The sequence below is a fragment of the Pezoporus flaviventris genome, unplaced genomic scaffold, assembly GCF_033815535.1.
Source record: "Pezoporus flaviventris isolate CSIRO_AGI_PZ_B2104156 unplaced genomic scaffold, CSIRO_AGI_Pfla_v1 ptg000001l, whole genome shotgun sequence".
Lineage (NCBI taxonomy): Eukaryota > Metazoa > Chordata > Aves > Psittaciformes > Psittacidae > Pezoporus > Pezoporus flaviventris.
This window is the reverse complement of record NW_026892549.1, coordinates 51,688,878-51,708,490: the sequence shown is the minus strand read 5'-3', so window position 1 is coordinate 51,708,490 and position 19,613 is coordinate 51,688,878. Positions and strand designations below refer to the sequence as shown.

The 19,613-nt window shown below is 36.4% G+C and overlaps 1 protein-coding gene across 1 annotated transcript in view; it reads left to right on the top strand.

Moving 5' to 3' along the window:
* Positions 1-19,613, top strand: part of COL3A1 (collagen type III alpha 1 chain) — a 50,632-nt gene that overhangs the window by 8,490 nt on the left and 22,529 nt on the right. Inside the window, exons 2-11 of the mRNA XM_061457539.1 lie at positions 8,775-8,980; positions 10,592-10,630; positions 11,232-11,348; positions 13,403-13,474; positions 17,036-17,101; positions 17,569-17,622; positions 17,829-17,882; positions 18,633-18,686; positions 18,839-18,892; positions 19,372-19,425. Coding sequence (XP_061313523.1) covers positions 8,775-8,980; positions 10,592-10,630; positions 11,232-11,348; positions 13,403-13,474; positions 17,036-17,101; positions 17,569-17,622; positions 17,829-17,882; positions 18,633-18,686; positions 18,839-18,892; positions 19,372-19,425 — 770 coding nt within the window. The remainder of the gene's footprint in view (positions 1-8,774; positions 8,981-10,591; positions 10,631-11,231; positions 11,349-13,402; positions 13,475-17,035; positions 17,102-17,568; positions 17,623-17,828; positions 17,883-18,632; positions 18,687-18,838; positions 18,893-19,371; positions 19,426-19,613) is intronic.

Sequence of the window (19,613 nt, the reverse complement as noted above, 5' to 3'; positions counted from 1 at the left end):
TCACACTTGAAAAATAGGCATAAAACTTGCTGCTTAAAAGTTGCCCTAAAATTAAGAAAATTGTCATTTGTACCCTGAGAAAACTCTCACAATACTGACTTTGGTAGCCTTAGGAAAGTGACAATACGAACGTTGTATCCAGTGTAAAAATAGCCATTTTATTATTCTCTATGAGGCAGATAAAGAAGAATTTCAAATACTGCCATCTGTATCCAACAAACTGTCCAAAATGGATGTGGGGTGAGTTAGTACAAATTGGAGTAAATAATGAATGAGTGCAAACAGATACAAGCAGATGCAACTAGGTTAATGATACTTTATGCGCTCAATCTCCCCTGTCCCCAGCCTTCTGAATTAGAAGTATCTTTCATTTACTGGCAGCCAAAGATGCAATTATTTTCTTTAGACAAGACGCCAGAGTTCATTCATCCATCACTGGAATATGGAATATAAGAACCAAACTCTTCATTTACTTCCAACTTCTGAAATTACAGAGAAATCAAGAGAATAGTGTGGGGAGTTAAATTATTGTAGAATTTGAGCCCCTGCCGCTGTTTTCATTTCTGATGTAAATTCACTATGGCCATGAAGATATGCTGGGGCTGACATTGTCCAATGCATCTGAAAATATAAATGATATTGCCATATGTACTATACTGCATTGTTAGATTTCTCATCTGTTTCAGTCTCAGGAGAGAAGCATTGAATCAAGCTGATTTCTTCCAAAGCAAAACACACAAACAGTATTGCATAAAGTTGTTAGCCCTCTCACTGAGCAAAGGGGAAAGAGAAGATCATATCCCACTTGAAATTTTAATCACCTGATAAAAATTGCTTTAATTACAAAGTTAGGTAATGAAAAACAAATGTCATACTTCCTACCCACCCACCCACCAGAGCCTTTGGGTTTTATCTTGAGAGATGCTTAAAGTATCATGTAGTTACAGTAAGTGTTTTACAGGAGGTGCTATGTAAAGCAAGGTGTAACAGTAATCAGTTTCCAGTGGTTCCCTTTCACTTAGCAGCTCAGAAGGTGAATCTCACTTTCATGGTGCTTTGGATCTGTCAGAGAGGTTGTACAGTCTGGGAAACCTGCTTGTGCATAATGACTTTTCCAGTTTTTCTTTATTCATGCCAGGACAGACCTACTGCAAGAAATGTTGCAAAGAACCCTCCGGTATTATAAACTATTCCTTGTCCTAGGGAAAATCAGAAATGCAGAAGTATGTTTTTGAGATATACTCTGGATATAAAGTTCTGGAAAAATGTGCTGGATTTTGTTAAATTTTCCACTTCATTGATACTAGTAATGTTGAGCTTGAAGCTATCACTTTTCTTTAGAAATACATTAGGCCAGCTTCTTATGGAATAAAATTAGAAGTATACATGTGTTCAAGTGTTCAAAATTAAGATTACCTTGATACTTGGACTCGACTGTAGAAGTCTGTATTGACTGCCCAAGGAGTGGGCAGGATATATGTTTAAAGAAACTAATAAATTTATAAAATCATAAGTAATCACATAAGACCTGGAATTTATGTCAGTTACTGCTTGGTTTAAGACACCAGTCTTGCTGACATTTGGCATCATTCACTCTAAAGACAAGAAGCACATTAAAATCAGATTACTGCAGAGTACTGAGAATTTGTTCCAGCATTACAACTAAATAGCCACAAAAAAAGCAATTGCAGATTGCTGCTTATTTTTAGAGTGACATCAAATGGCGCAAAAGTTGATGTGCCAAAAAATATTGTAATAACTGAGAGGATGGAAAAATCTCATAGGCATTTTACCAACAGTTGGAAGAGTGACTGAAAAAAAATGTGCAAAGGCCAGTAAAATCAAGGGAGATTCTGATGAGGCAGTGTTCACCCTTAATCAGGAAGGAATGATACACATTATGCAGAGTATAGCAAAAGAGGTCCATTACTGCTAAAAAGACAGGAGTGTAAATATAACTGAGTTACAGAGTCGACTTGTTGAGAGAGGACTTTGGAGAGGAAATCCTAGAATAACATCTCAATATAGATGGTCATTCAGGAATATCTTCCTCCCTTACAAAGAAAACCCAAACAATTTAGGCCATGATGTTGTCAAGGAATAGCTAACAACAAAAGGAGTATAACCATCTCCTGCACCTATAAGATGTTTTTCTCAGTGTTTAGAAACAGGTGCAACAATTTTCTGGGCAGCCCCAAAGAAAGCAGCAAGGTGATAGACATACAGCAATCTGCTCTACACTGCCCCTTGTATGAGTCAGTTTGAAGTCACTGTTCTGCCAAAGACAACCCCCACCAACTAAACAAACAAAAAACCCTCCTTGCACTTTGTTTTCCTATTAGCTGTTTTGAAACAAGAAAACTTTTCTTCCATTGTTTTTTATGCTCAACACCAGCTGAAGTTAGTGGGACTGTTGTGTAACAATACTGCTGATGGGATATCACTGGTCCCCATTTCAAAGCGACACTTACAGGGCCGGGTGACCTTTAAAAGTTGCATGAAGAACATAATTCAAGGATATCAACATGCATGCCCGAATAGAACAATTTGTGAAACATAAATGTTGAGGCAGAACAATTTGACAGCTTCACCCACTTTAGACCACATTACCTTTGAGAAGAGCAATAGACCTTTGAAGAGAAAGGAGAAAAATTAGAGTTCTTTCATAAATCACTCTTTGAAAGATCAGGAAAAACCCAGTAATCTTCGAGGAAAATAGAGGCATTTTGTGTTTTAGTTGGTAGCAAATATGGCATAAGGTTATTTTTATAATCCTGATATTTCTAAGATTTCTAAAAGCTGCAGAATGGTTGCAGCATTTGGAGCCTATAAAGACAAATGAATGGAACAAGCAATGACTTGTTTAAAATGCAAACACTTGTTTGTACCAGTGCAGGCCTGATTTCTTGGGGGTGTGTGTTCCATTTTGTAATCTGAAAGACAGATTGGGTAGGTCCAAGCCAAGGACAGTTTGGCTGTATGACATAATGATCATTTGCCTGAGAATTCAGCCTCTTCTATACATTGCTACTGAAACAGTGCATGTCTCCTTTCTGTAATACCTCTGACAGACAAGTGCAGTATTATGATTAACCACCATTCTTTTTTGCTGCTTTCTATTTCTTGCACTGAGTTTAAATAAAGAGGAAAACATCTGGGACTAGTGCAGTGGCAGAACTGTTCAAACACCAGCTTTTTTGGCAGACAAGCATCCCTAGAAGTAAGAAAGCTCTGGTTTCAGAGTGAAAGCACAGGATGTAGCCATCTTTTTTTGGTTATAAAACTCGAGAAATCTGTGAACCTTTCATTCATACTCCTTTTCCATTCCACCCAATAGCAGTTCTTCCTCCTAAAGGACATGGACAAGGAAAGGATTTTTAAGATGGACCTGCTCCGATTTTTCATAGCCTGAATTTAAGTGTTTCATCAAAGTTTCATTCCTTCTACCTCCAGTCAAACGGAGGACGAGCATCAGTACTGTTAAATCTGCAAATATCTAACAGATAGGTACACCCTAATTGTCCCTCATGCACCATGTGAATGGATTCAATTAGTTAGCTGGTTAAGACAATTACAGCTGAATGTCTGTAGGCCCTACAGTTGAAAAAAATATAATCTTATTAAACCATTTATTTTCTTACATTTCTGCCTCTTTTCCTGACTCCACTCTGAAACTGACACTCTCAGTACTCGGCACTTACCTGACAGGAGAACATGTTGACAAACCAGGCCATTCAGGCTCAGCAAGCCACTTAGTTCATTATGAGTCTCTTTGTTTCCATTACTGACCACGGGATGGAACAAGTATGTTTGATTTTCTTATAAACATCATCATAATACCAGACAGGGAGCCCAAACCATTTGCTTTGAGGTAGACACTGTGGCATTCTTTTCTGCTCAGTAAATGGAAAGCTGCTATGCTGCAGACGCTGAGATGGATTCCTCTCTCTACTCCAGTGCAGGAGAGGATTAGAGCATTTCCACTGAAAAAGAACAATATATCTCCTAAACAGTGCTGGAATACACAATAAATGGATGTGTTTGTTGTAGAAGAAATTTAAAAACACATTTTGAAGTAGTCATCCCATAAAACAAATCACCAAAACCTGGTCAGAGTAAGGAAGCACAGGCATTGTACATTTAAAAGTCCACAAAAAGCAACAGAAAGACCCTTCTTAGCTTCAACAGAATTTATATTTAGTCAAAGTTGGAGGCAAGGGCCTCTTTCATCTCAGTGCTTTAGCCTTTGCCAGATTCACTTTAAATAACAGCAAAATCTGTTTCCTTGACTCATTGTGTTTGTTATCAGATCCTCACAGATCAAAGTTCCTTGGTTTTGTTTCCCAAGCTACCATCCTGCGGCTGTTGGAGGGTAGTGAATCACCTCGTGTGGACTATTGCCCTTTCTGAGACAGAACCAGACAAGTTCAAAATGTTCTTTAATTTCTAACCACTTAGTCATATCTCTGCAAATGGGATATATGAGTCTGCTACTAAGGCAATAGCTGGACATTTGCTTTGTCCAAAATGGAAAAGCTGTGGGTTTTGAGGATACTATTAGGAGATTTTTCCCTTTTGCCATATAAATGTAGTTGTCATGATCATAGCACTTGCACAAATGCAAAGCCAAAAGCAACGATAAAACAGGTCATCTTCTCAGGTCAAAGCACTAGATAACAAATTCCCATTCACCTCCCTGGGAATCAGGATTATGATCCATATGATGTCTGTCACCCTTCAGGCCTACCACAATCATATTTGTTTTCCCCTGTGCACATTTGGGCTCTTTCTACGTACCACACAGGTCCGTTGAGACTAAATGGGGATTTTCCTTTCAGCTTTTGCTATTCGTTTGCTTACATACAGCTGCTACTTAGAACAACATTACATTATTGGTCTTACTTACATATGGCTACTTAGAAAATAGAAAATAATTAAAAATCAGCATATGACAAAGCTTATGTTGCCTTTTCTTCTTTTTCTCACTTTTTATGCTGGCCCAGGGAAATGCTACTCACAGCAAAATCTTTAAAAATGTGAATGCTCAGTAAACAGCATAAATGCAAAGTTAGTCAGGCTTTCAAATATTAAACATAGTTTTGTACAAAATCTCCAACAAACCTTTACAGTAACTGCAGAGAAGTGCTGTATAGCTAAAATATTTAGGTCTTTGGGAAGAAGAATAAGATTTTGCATTTCCACAGATGAATACTGTTGAGTTCTAATATGTTTTTAAATCTTAAGATAATATATATGTTTAGGGAACAATAAGAAAAGCTGGCTAAGGCAAATATGTGACTGTTTTACCACAAGTCTAGAAGCAGTTAAGTCAGCTTTTTTTATAACCTTGTTATTTCTATATGTTTCTTGCCAGTGCTTTAGCACAAATCAGCTTTCCTTTTCCAAAGGATTTTGGAGCTAGCAGTTAATCTTTACAAGAAATGCAAAATGCATTATGTCATAACATGCTGACACACAGATCTACATCTGAACACAGAGGGGGTGTCTTGAACAGACTAAGTCTTCCCAGATGTAAGTTTCCTTTGGAAACCCATTTAATACTTTTATTCTGCCAAAGGCCACAGTGATTTTCATTGCAGCTCTCCTAGCTTATTTCTTAATTCATTTAATGATGTCCAGAAAGTTAGAAGCAAATATAAATGTCATTAAATCCATGCGTCAATTTTTTGTCTCTTTTCCTTCTGTTAAATAATGCCATCTACTGTAGAATAATTGAATGACAACCTTTTACAAATGCAGAGAAATCCACTTTTCTTATTACTGTAAAATTATGTCAGTCATTTTGTGACACATTCCAAATTTCCATGATTTTCATCAATAATGTTGACTAAAATGTGGAAAGGTGAGTATTTCCAGTGTGAAAAATCGGTGACTGAGAAAAGCCTCTGCTTAAGAAAAGGGCAGCTGTCTTGAAAACAATCTTTTCTAACCAGCAGGTCAAAAATATGGGAAAGATGGCCCTTTTTTGCTCCCCGTTCAAGGACCTGTCCTCTTAAGTTTAAGTCAGCAGGAATACATCTCTGGAAATAATAAACAAACAAACAAGCAAAAACAAAACACATACAAAAAAAACAAAACAAAACAAAACAAAAAACCCACACCAACAACCAATACAAATCAATGAAAATTAAGTAAGGATGAAGAAACAATAGACATGAAAATGCAAATTCTTGGATATAAGTTTACTAGTGAATAAGAAAATTGCTGTCTTAAACACATAGTTAAAAACAAAATGTGGTTTTGAAAGCATACAAAAGTGAAGAGAGATGAAAATGTGAATTTTAAAAATAATAAAACACATCTTATGGGTACAGAAGTGTGTACACTGCATTTTTTTTATATGTATATGCAGTTCATATAACTGTACATTACATATGCACACCGTACTATGTTCTTTTAGATCTATATCATGGTATTTTTATTTAATAATTATGTATAAACTATGTTTTGCCCTAAACTAAAGAAAAATCATCTCTTACCTTCCTCATTACATTTGTAAATGAGAAGGATGTTTTAACCTGTGGAGCTGGGAAGTACTTAAGTGGAATGACAGCTAAGTACATAGCTCTTGGGTGAAGTGGATCTATGCCCACCTGTGTTCCCCAGGGTGTATCCAACCAGTTCCTTTTAAAAGGATAACAAGCTCTAACCTCCCCTGTATCTTTGGCGATATTCTGCCTCTCACAGTATACTACTGTTGAGGTCTTCCTCTGTACCGTAAACCACTTATACACTGAGCTACTCAGCTTTTGATAATTCAGGTTTTTCCATGTGTCATTAGAGAGATTACAAACAAGGCTTCATTTTTAATGCTGCACTTGCATTTATTTTTGAGGCTTTTTGCATCTTGTTGTTCTAATCAAACTGGTGGTAAAAACCAACTCTTAACCATAAGACAGTCAATATTTTGCTGTTTGCTTCTTTTAAAACTGAAGTGCAGAAATAACCTAAGTTGGTAGATGGAGAAAGCCTGTAGTAGGGTTGATATTGGGAAAAGAAACCTCCTGTACCAGGCAGTGCCCTGCTCTAAGATTCCCACTCTGGTTCTCCGCAGAGTGAGCCAGGAGGTTTTGGCTGTATTCTCCATTGCCCTTCCAGAGCTCATAAGAGAAGGTGATGTATTTCATGGGTGACAGATGAAAAAGGTTAACATGGGTGAGAAAAAGCATCTCAGTGAGACACTGGGAAGGGAGTAGAATCTGAAAATCTAAGCTCAGTTGTGTACGTGGCAATAAAGAAGGTGAACTGTTCAGGTAGAAAAGGCAAGAGGATTCAGGGAAGATGAAAAGGAATGTTACAGATGGGAAAGATGAAACCAAATAGAGAATGAAGGGACTGAAGCAGAAGCAGAATGAGAAGAGAGGAAACACATCCAGGTGTGTACCATGCCAAATAGCATGGGTGCTGGTATGGAAAAAGATATACCCACAAATACAGAGAGAAAGTTAAACAAAGAATGTGAAGAGAAAAAGGAGACCAATGTGCTAATGCAGTAGTGGAAAAGAGAAAAAACATGATGAAAGATGCCTCATGGGAAAAAAGAAAAAGGGACTGCATAACCCATAGGAATGGACTGCATTATAAATTTGGACTCAGCTTTGTACTACATAATTATGACCATTATAACTCTTTGATGGTATTCAGAATTTTCTGTGTGGAGCCAGTAGCAATTTTAATGTCAGGGCTTTGAATTACATTTTTTGGTATTTTTTCTCTTTTTGAAGGGTGATGTGTAGTCGGTAACTTATTTGATATTAAATTTTTAAGGACAATGTAGGTACACAGATAGCCCTTTCACCAGAATTTTTTGTTTATAAACTTAATTCTTTTGAATTATTAATGGAAATAAAATCTTATTCCATTATTTAATATATTCACTAATACTTATATTTGCAATCTGAGACTTCCAATAATTTCTACAAATTTACAAGGAGGTTGTCTAAATTTGTACTGTTATTTTCATTTTGGTTTCTTAAACTTTCTGGTTGTTGTTTTTCTGAGAAAATCCAAACCCAGAATTTAATGTTTGAAGCTGGTTTTCACCAGTATCTTCAAATTCATTATCTACAATAAATTTGATCAGTAGAATATCTGTAGGAAGAAATTCACAAATCCATGAGTATTAGAGATGAATAATGTTTTTTTCTGAATATGCAGACCCTTGTAGCATTTGAATGGGGAAGATGACACAATAATTGCATACCATTTGGGCATTTAATGTGAACATTCTTTTGCATCTATCACATAGTTGACTTTCAAAAACACTTTGAAAACACTTGGTGCTAGCTCTTGATGCAAGATGCTAGCAACGAGAGTGCACGCTGGACAGATGGCTTATTCCGCATCCATGTGTAAGTGATCGTGTTGGCACATGGGGCCAATGATACACTTGTTTGAGAGATCTGGCACATTTTCATTTTAGCTGCAGCAGAAAATTCAATTGCTAATTACACAGTAATTCAGTTTGACATTAAAATTACTCAAGACAGAAAATTATCACAGATTTAATTGGGCTTTGGATCAGCGTCAGGAGGTTTCCATTGGTGTCTATTTATATATTCAGAGCAGACTGCAATTAATGTAACAGATCCTCCCAATGCCTGAAGAGAAACATTTTGCCTTTTACTTCACATGCATAAACCATATTACAGTAGAAAATAAAACAGAATATCCAATAGCTTTCATGTTATACATCTTTGATTTGGAAAACACATTTGAAATCTAATTGAAAACTATTTTGTCTGTATTTCTAGTTGCAGGATGTACCCATCTTGGGCAGGTTTATGCTGACAGGGATGTCTGGAAACCAGAGCCATGCCAAATCTGTGTGTGTGACTCAGGATCTGTTCTCTGTGATGACATCATCTGTGATGATCAAGAGCTGGACTGTCCCAATCCAGAAATTCCCTTTGGAGAGTGCTGTCCAGTTTGCCCACAAACAACACCTCAACCTACAAGAGTAAGTTTGTTCTCAATGCTGTCACATTGATTTTGCCACCTTCTTGATCCATGTCAATCTCATTTTCATTTAGATGCTCTTAAACACTTTTAATGTTAAGCTTGCCACTTTCTGAGTGTAGAAAAATACTGAGAATGGGCAAATTTTGCCAAAACAAATCTAAAAAAAACAGCTTGAACTTTCACAGAGTTTTATCATTTTTGTTAAATTCAAGAATCATTCTGTATTCTGTCAGGTACCAGATCTGATAAATACTTTTTAGTAATTTGGGCTATGCAGCTGAAAGCATGGAGTCCTTCAACCCAGTTTTATAGAGACAACAGGCACAGATGAAAAGTAGAAAGGGATAGAGAGCATCAATTAGCCATTACATTTTTAATTTTATGGAGAAGCATAGGAATAATGCAAACAGCTTATTTGTGGACTGCATGCTCAATCTATATCCATGAAACTAATGCCAACAGAGAGTTCAACTTTGACAGTTTTCACAGGATACTGCAAAACTGCATTTCTTATCAACTCAATTCAACATTATCCAAGAATAAATTTCCTTTTGCAGAGTTACTGCTGACTTAATGCCCACTAAAGAAAAAGTGATTCAAGCTTTACATCCCTAATTTATCACATCTTGTTTATAGACACCAACATTATGTAAATCAGACTTAAGTCCAGGAAAATCAAGAATGCTAGTGCATGCAAGTCCTCTGACTAAACCCTTTCAGTAAGTGAGCCAGCTATAATGAGCTCTAAGGTTACCTGAACATTTCATCCTTGTTTAAGATCCATGAGATTCTGTTAAAGTACATAGATTTCCATAGGCAGATTGAAGATTCTTATCCAGAAGATAAAAGAGTGAAAGAGATGTGTGCACAGAAAAGAAAGGGAGATTTGTTTCTGAGCTCTATAGTATATCTACTTAAACATGAAGTGTCATATACAAATACATCCCTAATGTTAGTTGCCCCATGTTAGTGCAACTGTATTGCATCCACAGTTACCGGAGATATTTCACTGAACAGTTTTCAAGGTGTAAATGAATGATACATACAAGCATGCTGGAGACATGCTCAGTGCATGAGACACTGTGCTGTCCTAGAGGCACAGCTCTCTCTCTTGTTGAGTCTATAGATTTTTATTAGTTCTGTGGCTCCTGACACTAAGGGACATGTGGACTACTTCCTACAGCCTCTGTGTTTGGTACGTAAGAGTTTGGTCAGCCCACTGGAAGCTGTCCTGCTAACTTTGGATGGTATATTGGGGAATGCCACCTTGAAAGCTGCTATGACTAGCAGCTGAATACATAAAAACTGTTCTGAACTATTGAGAATCCAGATAGTGATGTGTAATTGAATTATTAATTGAAAAATAAATAAATAGAAGGACTAAATCTGACAAATTAAAATTAGCTGCATTATCACACTTTAACATGCTGGACTGAGAAGTATACAAGAAAACTGTCACTTACAGCTTCCCACAGTGGATTTCTGTCCCCATCAGACACAATGGCAAAGCCCTACTGACTTCCTAAGTGCCACATTTTTGCCTAGAGGAGAAGTGTTGGTTTTAGTTTTGTTTTCTTTCTTATTTTAATTCCATTTTCTTTCTTTCTAGACTCCTGGAGTAATCAGCCGAGGCCCCAAAGGAGACCCTGTAAGTGTAGTCTTTTCCAAGGAAACTAACAAATCAAGATCAAATTCCTATAGTTCTATATATCCCATTCAAGATGCTGAGATATTCAGCTTTCACTGATGTCTGCACTATCTGCAGGACTATGCCACAAAGTTATTTTGAACTAGCCCTTTAGCTTCAATAAAACTCTTAAAAAATTAAACTGGAAAAAGAGAGAGAGAGTTTAGACCAAAGTAATTTGGGCTAACTTCAGAGACAGCTTAGTCCATACTCTATTAGATTTTTGTTGTTGTTGTTGTTATATTTCTTTCCAGTAGGGAAAAAAAATAAATGAAAATCTATGGACTCCACTATCAGTATTGATTTTAGATTTAGGAATTGATCTGTTTAATATTTCTAGTGTGTTTGATCAGCGGCAGCAACGCTCCAGCAGCTATGAAGGGTTTCCATGTCTGAATTTTGTCTACTGTCTGTCTTTCCTAAATGTTCAGTTGTGGCCTTAGTTATATTTAATAGAGAAAGTTTCCTACCACAATTGCACAGACTTAGTTACAAATGGAAGGATTTGTCCTTGCAGTTGGAGTCAAGTGCCGATGTTTGTATCTGCTCTGTGTCTTTGCAGGGTTCTCCTGGAGCTCCAGGCAGAAATGGTGCCCCTGGCCCACCAGGAGCACCAGGAAGTCCTGGTGCTCCTGGCCCCCCTGGGATCTGCCAGTCGTGTCCCAGTATAAGTGGAGGCGTAAGTCATTGCATTCAGCTTCTACCTTGTTGCCCATAAGCATACAAAGTCATACTGTAGGTATCTATCCCTTCTACCTTCATGCATATTTTGCTTTCAGTAGCATCTGTCTCTTATTTGTGCCTTTGAAAAACACAGCTGAGGGGTAGGTGGTGTTTTCTTGGGTTTGGGCTTTGTCCACAAAATTTGTCTGGAGTGCAGTTAAATCTCTGCCTTATCTTATTTTTAAAAATCTTTTGCAGCCAGATCTGAGGAAGGACTTACCTAATTCAGAAATAACCTGACAAGAAAGAGTGTAGGAGGAAGGATGTCCCCTCAAGCTTAATAGTTAGGGAACTCTCTTAGTTTCCTATGGTTTATCCAATGCATGTTTAATAAAGAAACATTTCTGGGAGACTAGACTGAAACACAGGTCATCTCCTTTCAGGGAAGTGCCTGTTTGTCATGCTCCTTCTTTATTTCTGACCCGCTTGAATTCTCTTCTGAAGAGTTGGACAGTGTAAACAAGAGAGCTGATTTTAACTAAAAGTTCTGTGCGGTTGGATTTGTTAAGGGAACTGAGTCACAGCTAACACTTTTTGTCTCCTATCCAATGGAGCCAGCCTAGCTTTACAAGATGAGATTGCTTTAGCACAAAGCTGCTAAAAATCGTATGTTAAAACAATTGCTGCTTTTGAATATGGACCAATGTTTATAGCTTCCATGTATGTTTCCCACTCCCAGGTAAGCCAAAAAACTGAGGAGAGATGTCTTGCTTTAATTAATTATGAAAGAGTTTGCATCTAAAAGACTAAGCTTCTGGAAGAGGTACCCATGGGATCAGTTAACCAGTTTCCGTAGATGTCACAATAATATACCAAGAGAGCTACTGGTTTTCGGTTGGCAGATGCAGACAAAAGAGAGGTTGATAGGCTGAATTAGTTCCCCATTCTAATGCTGCATCAAAGATATGTGGCTGAATCCTGATGAAAGGGTGCTTCAGTAGCACAGGAGTCTTCATGTACCTGGTCAGCAATGGGACTGGGGCCACAGTGGTTTGGGTTATCAGGCAGAGCACTACATGTATTCAGCTTTTCCTGCTCAACCAATGATACGCCATGAACACATAAACTGTGTTAATGCCATATTATTCAACTGAGTTTGCTAGTATCTGCATAATAAAATCAATGTATAAGGAGGCTTACATGGGAATTCCTTGAAAACTAACTGTAGAATTTAGAGTTTTCCTTTTCTAAGCAGTATCTTATGTAAACGGATGTGTCAAAGGTGCTATCTGCTCTCAGGACCACAGAACACATTTTTGATCCATGCCTTAGACTGGAGCTTCCACTTGTTCCAAGAAAAATTGTCCAAAGCATTGAAGCTTGGCTGATTAGGTTCAAAATTGATGATTGTATTTGAATTATTTGGAATGACATAGTGAGTGGGAAGGGAGAAAGGGAAAGGTGGGAAATGGCATTAGGAAAAAAGCGTAAAACTCAGTTTTCTAAGATGTGTAAGTTCCCACACATGAGGTAAACTAAATTATTTACAATTCAGCAAAGAACAGACTTACACATAGGTAAGAGATTTTTTTTGCTACAAATACCCTGAAATGAGACATTCATTAGTCACAAGTAAAAGAAAATAGGAAAACAATAACAAAGTGTTATAGTTTTTAGTGCAACAGAAAATACTTCTTCAGAAAAGAGACTAATAAAGAAAATGGGGGGGAAGCTTAACAAGAAAGCTTCAAACAAGAATAAGAGGAGAGGGGATGGTAATTTTTTTGTTACAGCTGAGGCCCAGCTGCCAAGATGAAAACGGGATGCATACAATGCAGGGAGATAACATCACCATGGCATCAAAAGAAAGCTATTGGCTGGGTTTCTCTTGTGGATTATTTACATACATGGCAGCTGTATGTCAAACAAGTACTGCTCCACAGATAATTATTTCCATGTGTTTGCCATACCAGTGTAAGAAAAGACTTATTTGATTCATAGCAGTCAACTTTTTTCCTTTTTCTTTTCCTTTTTTTTTTTTCTTTCTGTTTTTCTCTATTTCTTTTACAGAGTTTTTCTCCACAGTATGACTCCTATGATGTGAAGGCTGGCTCAGCTGGTATCGGCTACCCACAGCCCATTGTAAGATGATATAGCCTTTTTTTTTTAAAAAAAAAAAAACAAACCAAAACCAAAACAACACAAATTTTCTGCTCATAGATTATACCGATGTATGTATCCTGTTTTTAATTTAACAAGATAAGTTTTAATATAATTGTTGCCTGCAAGTGGAATGAAATGCAAAGTAGCAGTGTGCTTGACAATATCATTGTATTAAGTAACTGTAGGTCATCTGGGGTTTTTGCCTTTTCTATTTCTTTCTTCCTTTCTTCACTATCTTTTTCTTCTTCTCTGTCTATGTTTCTCATGCTATCTAAATATTTATCCCTTTCTCCCTTGCATATATTCCTTGTTTATCTGCTTTGGTATTCTACAAATTTCTTCCCTGCCACCACTTTATAACCTCTTCCATTGTGCCTAATCTGCCTTTACGCACTCAGCAACATTCTATCTTTAGTCAGTATGATACTCCTTACTTGTTTACTTTCCCACAGCTCAAGTTTGCCTGATAACAAGTGAGTAAACCCCTCTTATAATCTTTTTTTTTTTAATGCCAGAAGCAGTCAAAAGCTTTTAACTTTTTCTTTTTACAATTACCATTTTTTTACCCACAGCTATTCAGACTGTGCACTAAGGATGATGTATCTGACTGCTAGGCCTAGCTGAAGTTTTTCACAGGTTTTCGTTTGGTTTTTTTTTTAGTGAAATAAAGCATGGATTGACTAAACGATTTATGCATGAGCTATGCTTCCTGTATAAAATACATTTGAGTGTTGTACCTCATGATTTTCTTTTTAGGCACTGGGATTTAGAGATATTCATCACCAATTACATGAATTGTTCTTGATTTAGGCAATCTGCTATATAGAGGATGTGGTGAACTGCTACTATTTGAAATTGGCTGTTGCTTCATTAAGCATAATCATTTTCAGTCCAATGCTGCATAACTAGGTTTGGGTATTGTGTTGTAACAGACCAAAGCAGTTCCAAGAAAAAGTGTTATTTCTCAAGGTTCCATCAGATCATCTAGTGAAATAAATTTTACTAGTAATGACAGCTGTTTATCATGAAATAGAGTTCTTTGTTTTCTCACCTTTATTTTAATATCTTTATTTCTACTTTGTTCATTTGCTAGTATGATCATCCATGTGTTGGTCTTCTTCAGCCATCCGTTTTTGTCTTTGTTTTATTCATTTATTAATATTCAGTTCCTCACAGTTTTTGCCCATGGCTTATATGTCGTCTACATTTTACTACTTGGTGGCTTAACATGGGATGTGTTGAACTGCGCAGATACCCAAGATACCTTTCAGTTAACAATTATGGCTACTTCTCTCCATTTTGGCATTTTTTCCCTGGAGGTTCTTAGTGATTTTTTTGTGCTCTCTCTCCTGGACTTGGGTTTAATAAAGAGCCCTAGAATGCCTTCAGCCAGGATTGTCTGTATACTCTCAGCTCATATGGTCTTTCATATTGCAGCATGCAATACATGACTGCAAAGTAAGTAACAGAGCAGTTACAGGCAGATGTGACTAAAATTGCTAGAACAAAATAATGTTTGTCATTAACAGTAAATAGACTAATTTCTTTATTAATTTATAAATTTAATTTATTAATTTTCAACTTAAACAGTTTGAATAAATACCCAAACTAAAATAATTTGGAAGAGTAATGAAATAAAAAATGTCAGCTGTAGCACCAACATTTCTCCATGGGTGGTTACCATGCCTGGTATTTTCTTGGTCACACATCTCTCCATTACTGTCTTCCTGATGCCTTCCCACTGCTTGTAGACTGATTTGTATTTTACATTAGTTTCTCTTTACTTGCTTGTACAACCTCCACATATGACTTTCTTCTGCTTGTAGACTGACTTGTATTTTACATCAGTTTCTCTTTACTTGCTTGTACAACCTCCACATATGTCTTTCTTCTTCCACCAGTGAACATCCTCTAGATGAAATACACACATTTGTTCACAGTCTGGAGATGCTGCAGCAAGAAAATGTCATACCTACCACTTTATCTCCTCAGTGTGCACCTTGAAAAAAAATAATGCTTTGTTTGTTTATAGCTGTATGTCTAATCAATTGATTGCAATTGGTGAGTTGATGGCTCCAATTCATGTTTAATCAAACTTTTAACAATTAACAGCAAGGGACTGGACATTGAAGGCACCCTGATTTACCCAGAAACTAACTGCTGTGCCACTTGGTGTGCTTCTTGTCCTAGAATATAGCAAACATTACGACAATTCTCCTTTTTTTAGACAAAAGACTATATCTGTGAACTAGTATTAACATAATATATTTGTAGTATAGTAGTATTGTGTACTGGGTATACCAGTACAGCATAGCAATACTATTAATCTTGTATTACAAAAATTAGGTTCACATAACATATATAATACATGATCTATTCTGATAGAATCTCAAAATATCCCATGAAACACATTATGTGCAATATTAAGCTATGGAATATACTACCAGTACTGCAGCACATATTGATTCTCATGTAATTTGTATACTTCAATTGTTTTGGCTGTGTCAAATGCATGAACAGTGTAACAAAACATTTTTTAAAGAACCACATATAGTTGTAGTAAACCACTGTGTTAATTTTCAAATGTTTTCTGTTTTGCAGTGTCAAATGCTTTCATGGTTGTTGCTAGAGGAATTAAAAACATTAGTAGTCTTCCCAAATTGAGGAATTCCTCAATATTTTACTCCCTTTCTACCTGTTAAAATGAGGAAAAGTATTACTGATTTGAATTAAACTATATAAATTATTGAGGTTTCATCTTCCAAGTCCTTTAGTTAGTCTAGACATCATTTCTTTCTTATGGCTTAGTACTTTTAAAGCTCAGAAGAGATTTAGTTGGTGAAAATGCCTTACTGACAGTAACAAAAATATGACCTTAATTCAATATACCTGTAAGTCCTAAGAAGTCTAGGGTTGTAAACAAAATTTATCATACAAAGTTCTTCTAATGTTTTGTTTATGTATCTGTAATATAGCTCCTGAATGCGGGTCAGAAATTTAAAAAATAGTTTTAGAAAGCAAAATCTGGTGTCAATAGACTCGCAAGGAAGGATATTAGTACCCTTTGGCTCCACCACTGAAGATGTAGGGTTAGGCTAATAAAGCTCAGTTACATGACAGAGAAGCTGAAGCTCATCAACTATCTTACAAATTGAGAGTTCAGTTATCTATTCTTCCACTACAGGTAGCTAAAAAGCTGAGCTGTGGGCATCCTTCTGGGTGTCTAAGGAAGGGGAAGAGTGACTTAAATGAAAAAAAAACAGCCTGGAAAATATCTTGTGAAATATGTTAGCTAAGGCTGCAAAAGGAAACTCAGTGGTCCCTTTTCTGAAGAGACTGTAGGTACTAGACAATGTATTTAGCAATGTGTGTATATACTGCTGCTTCTTTTTTACTGCACCAAGTGCATGTCACTGTGGATTTTTCTCTGTACTAATATGTAAAAATTTATTTCACAGTTATTGGCAACTATTGCAACTACATTAATCTTTATAGTTTTATTACATTAATATAATGACTATCTTTTCATCTACACTACAGAGTGGCTTTCCAGGACCCCCTGGTCCCAGTGGCCCTCCTGGCCCACCTGGTCATGCAGGTCCCCCTGTAAGTTAAATCAACCTTTCCATAATCATCTCTTATTCTTTTTAATTCAGCTTCTCCTTTTCTCTGTCATACATACTAGGTGATTTTCAACTGATAAATTTAGATACTATGCTGAAATTTTTTTTCTGTGGGGTGTCAGCTAAGATTGTCTTAAAACATACCACTGGCATTTGTTAGTACTCCCAAATGTTTATTTATCCAAATATTTAATAGATAAAGGAAAGTGGGAATCCTAATATATATTCAGGGAGCACACAAAGGGTTTGTGGTTTTTGATGTACAGCTCTTTTTAGAGTTGACATTTTAATTCTTTTTTCATGGAAGCATATTCTGTTTGGTTCTGCTCATTTGTTCACATTTCTGGCCACTATTTTCCTTACAGTTAAGAGATTATTACAAAATATAGAAGCACCATGGAATGATGCATGTAATTGTTCACATCTTAACCATTTTCTGCTGTATTAAAGGGCTCTGCTGGATACCAAGGTTCCCCTGGAGAACCAGGACAACCCGGCCCTCCTGTACGTATACATTATCTATGACTGTATATGTTAAAGGCATGATTCTACAAGGAATCATCACTGGAGTGGGTTGAAATTTTAGAGAAAATTCCATCTGTTTACTACTATGTATGTCAAATGTACAAGTGTTACATAACACCTAATCTTTAATTTTAAGGAGACAATGTTTTTTGTTATTATAGTTAATATTAATTATTTTTCTACAGGGACCTCCAGGCCCTGTTGGAATGATAGGCCCAGTTGGTCCACCAGGAAAAGATGTAAGTTTACAATTATTCATCCAGTGATTAATAAATGGGGAGAAAGAAAATTCATAAAATAGTAAAACAGCATAGCGTATTGATACTATTGCTTTTAAGAATTTTTATCGTCTCCCTATCACTTAATTTGACAGCATAACTGTAAAAATGTACATTTGGCTTAGGTATAAATGTCCATTTCAAAAAAGTTTTCAGTGGGCAACTTGATTGACACAATAAAAAAAAAGAAAATAAATTAAAAAAAAGAAGAAAAAGAAAACTTAAGCATTAAATATGTTATTTTGATCAAGTGCAAAATAAATTAGCAGTTATAAAGATAATCAGTAGTCTGATTCCTTCGAATCTTGCTTTGAGAGTTAAAGCTGTTAAAACCATCTTTTATGTCACAGCTAGTAGTCCTGAAGAATAGGTATAGTACAAGGCAGGACAAGCAGCTAAAGTTTTTGTACATTTTGAGTGTATCTCCATGAAAAATAAGTTTCTGTAAACATCTCTTCCTAAAAGTTGGCCTGAAATAAACCAGATTTTAACCAAAGTCTTGTTAAAAATTGAGTTTATAAATACTGGCAACTATTTTTCAAAAGGCAGTAATTTAGTGAACCATCACCCTGCTGTAATTTTTCCCCATTATCTTCGGTGGGATTTTCATCTGCTTATTCCACCTCACCTTGATCTACTAGGATCAGATCTTTGCAGTAACTGAAACAGTAGCAAAACAGCAAAAAAAAAAAAATCACTTTCTTTCAATAGGGAGAACCAGGAAGGCCAGGCAGAAATGGAGACCGTGGAATCCCTGGACTACCGGTATGGAAAAGCCCCCAATAACAGTGGTCTCCTAATCAAGGTTTTGTTCTCCCAATTTAAGTTAGTTGTGTGAACATGACACACAATGAACATTTGCTTGTGCCCTTAATACAGTAATTATGTGATTTATTAATCCATATTTGTGTGTTCAGGGTCACAAAGGACACCCTGGAATGCCTGGAATGCCTGGGATGAAAGGTCAACGAGTAAGTACTGAGTATAGCTGTTTCTACTATGGTGTTGCACTGTTGTGCCCTTTCAGTCATCAATTCCCAGCTAAAGAGACTGAATCATAGAATTAAAGGCCAATTTCTGGACAATGCAATCTGACATTCCATAACAAAGGCCTTAAATTTTATCTACTTACCTCAATTGTAAAGCTTCATCCCAAATGAAGCTGAAGCATACTTTCCAGAAAACATCCACTCTTAACTAGTAACCATGGAGAGATGGAGGATTCAGAATTGTCTTTTCAAAAAGTGTTCCAATAGCAGGTAGCACTCACCATTAAAAATATGCCCCTTTATATGAGTTGGTCTTGAAGCTTAATATTTTGCTGAGGGGAATTAAGTTTTCCAGAATGTAAGATGAATACTATTCACAGATATATATGTATATTCACAGTTTTATATATATGTATATATATATATATGTATGTATATTCACAGTTTACCTTTCCACACAGGGTTTTGATGGAAAAGATGGTGCCAAAGGTGACAGCGGTGCTCCTGGTCCAAAGGTAAGAAACTATAGCATCTTCTTTGTAATAGGTAGAGTAATATGCTCTACCATTTATTTTATAGATATGCTTTGAATATTACACAATTCTAAAAATCCATCAAGAAACTCATATAATATCTCCATGAAAAGAATTGAGAATCATTCCAAAGAGTAAGACATTCTGAACTACAACATGTCCTGACTTTG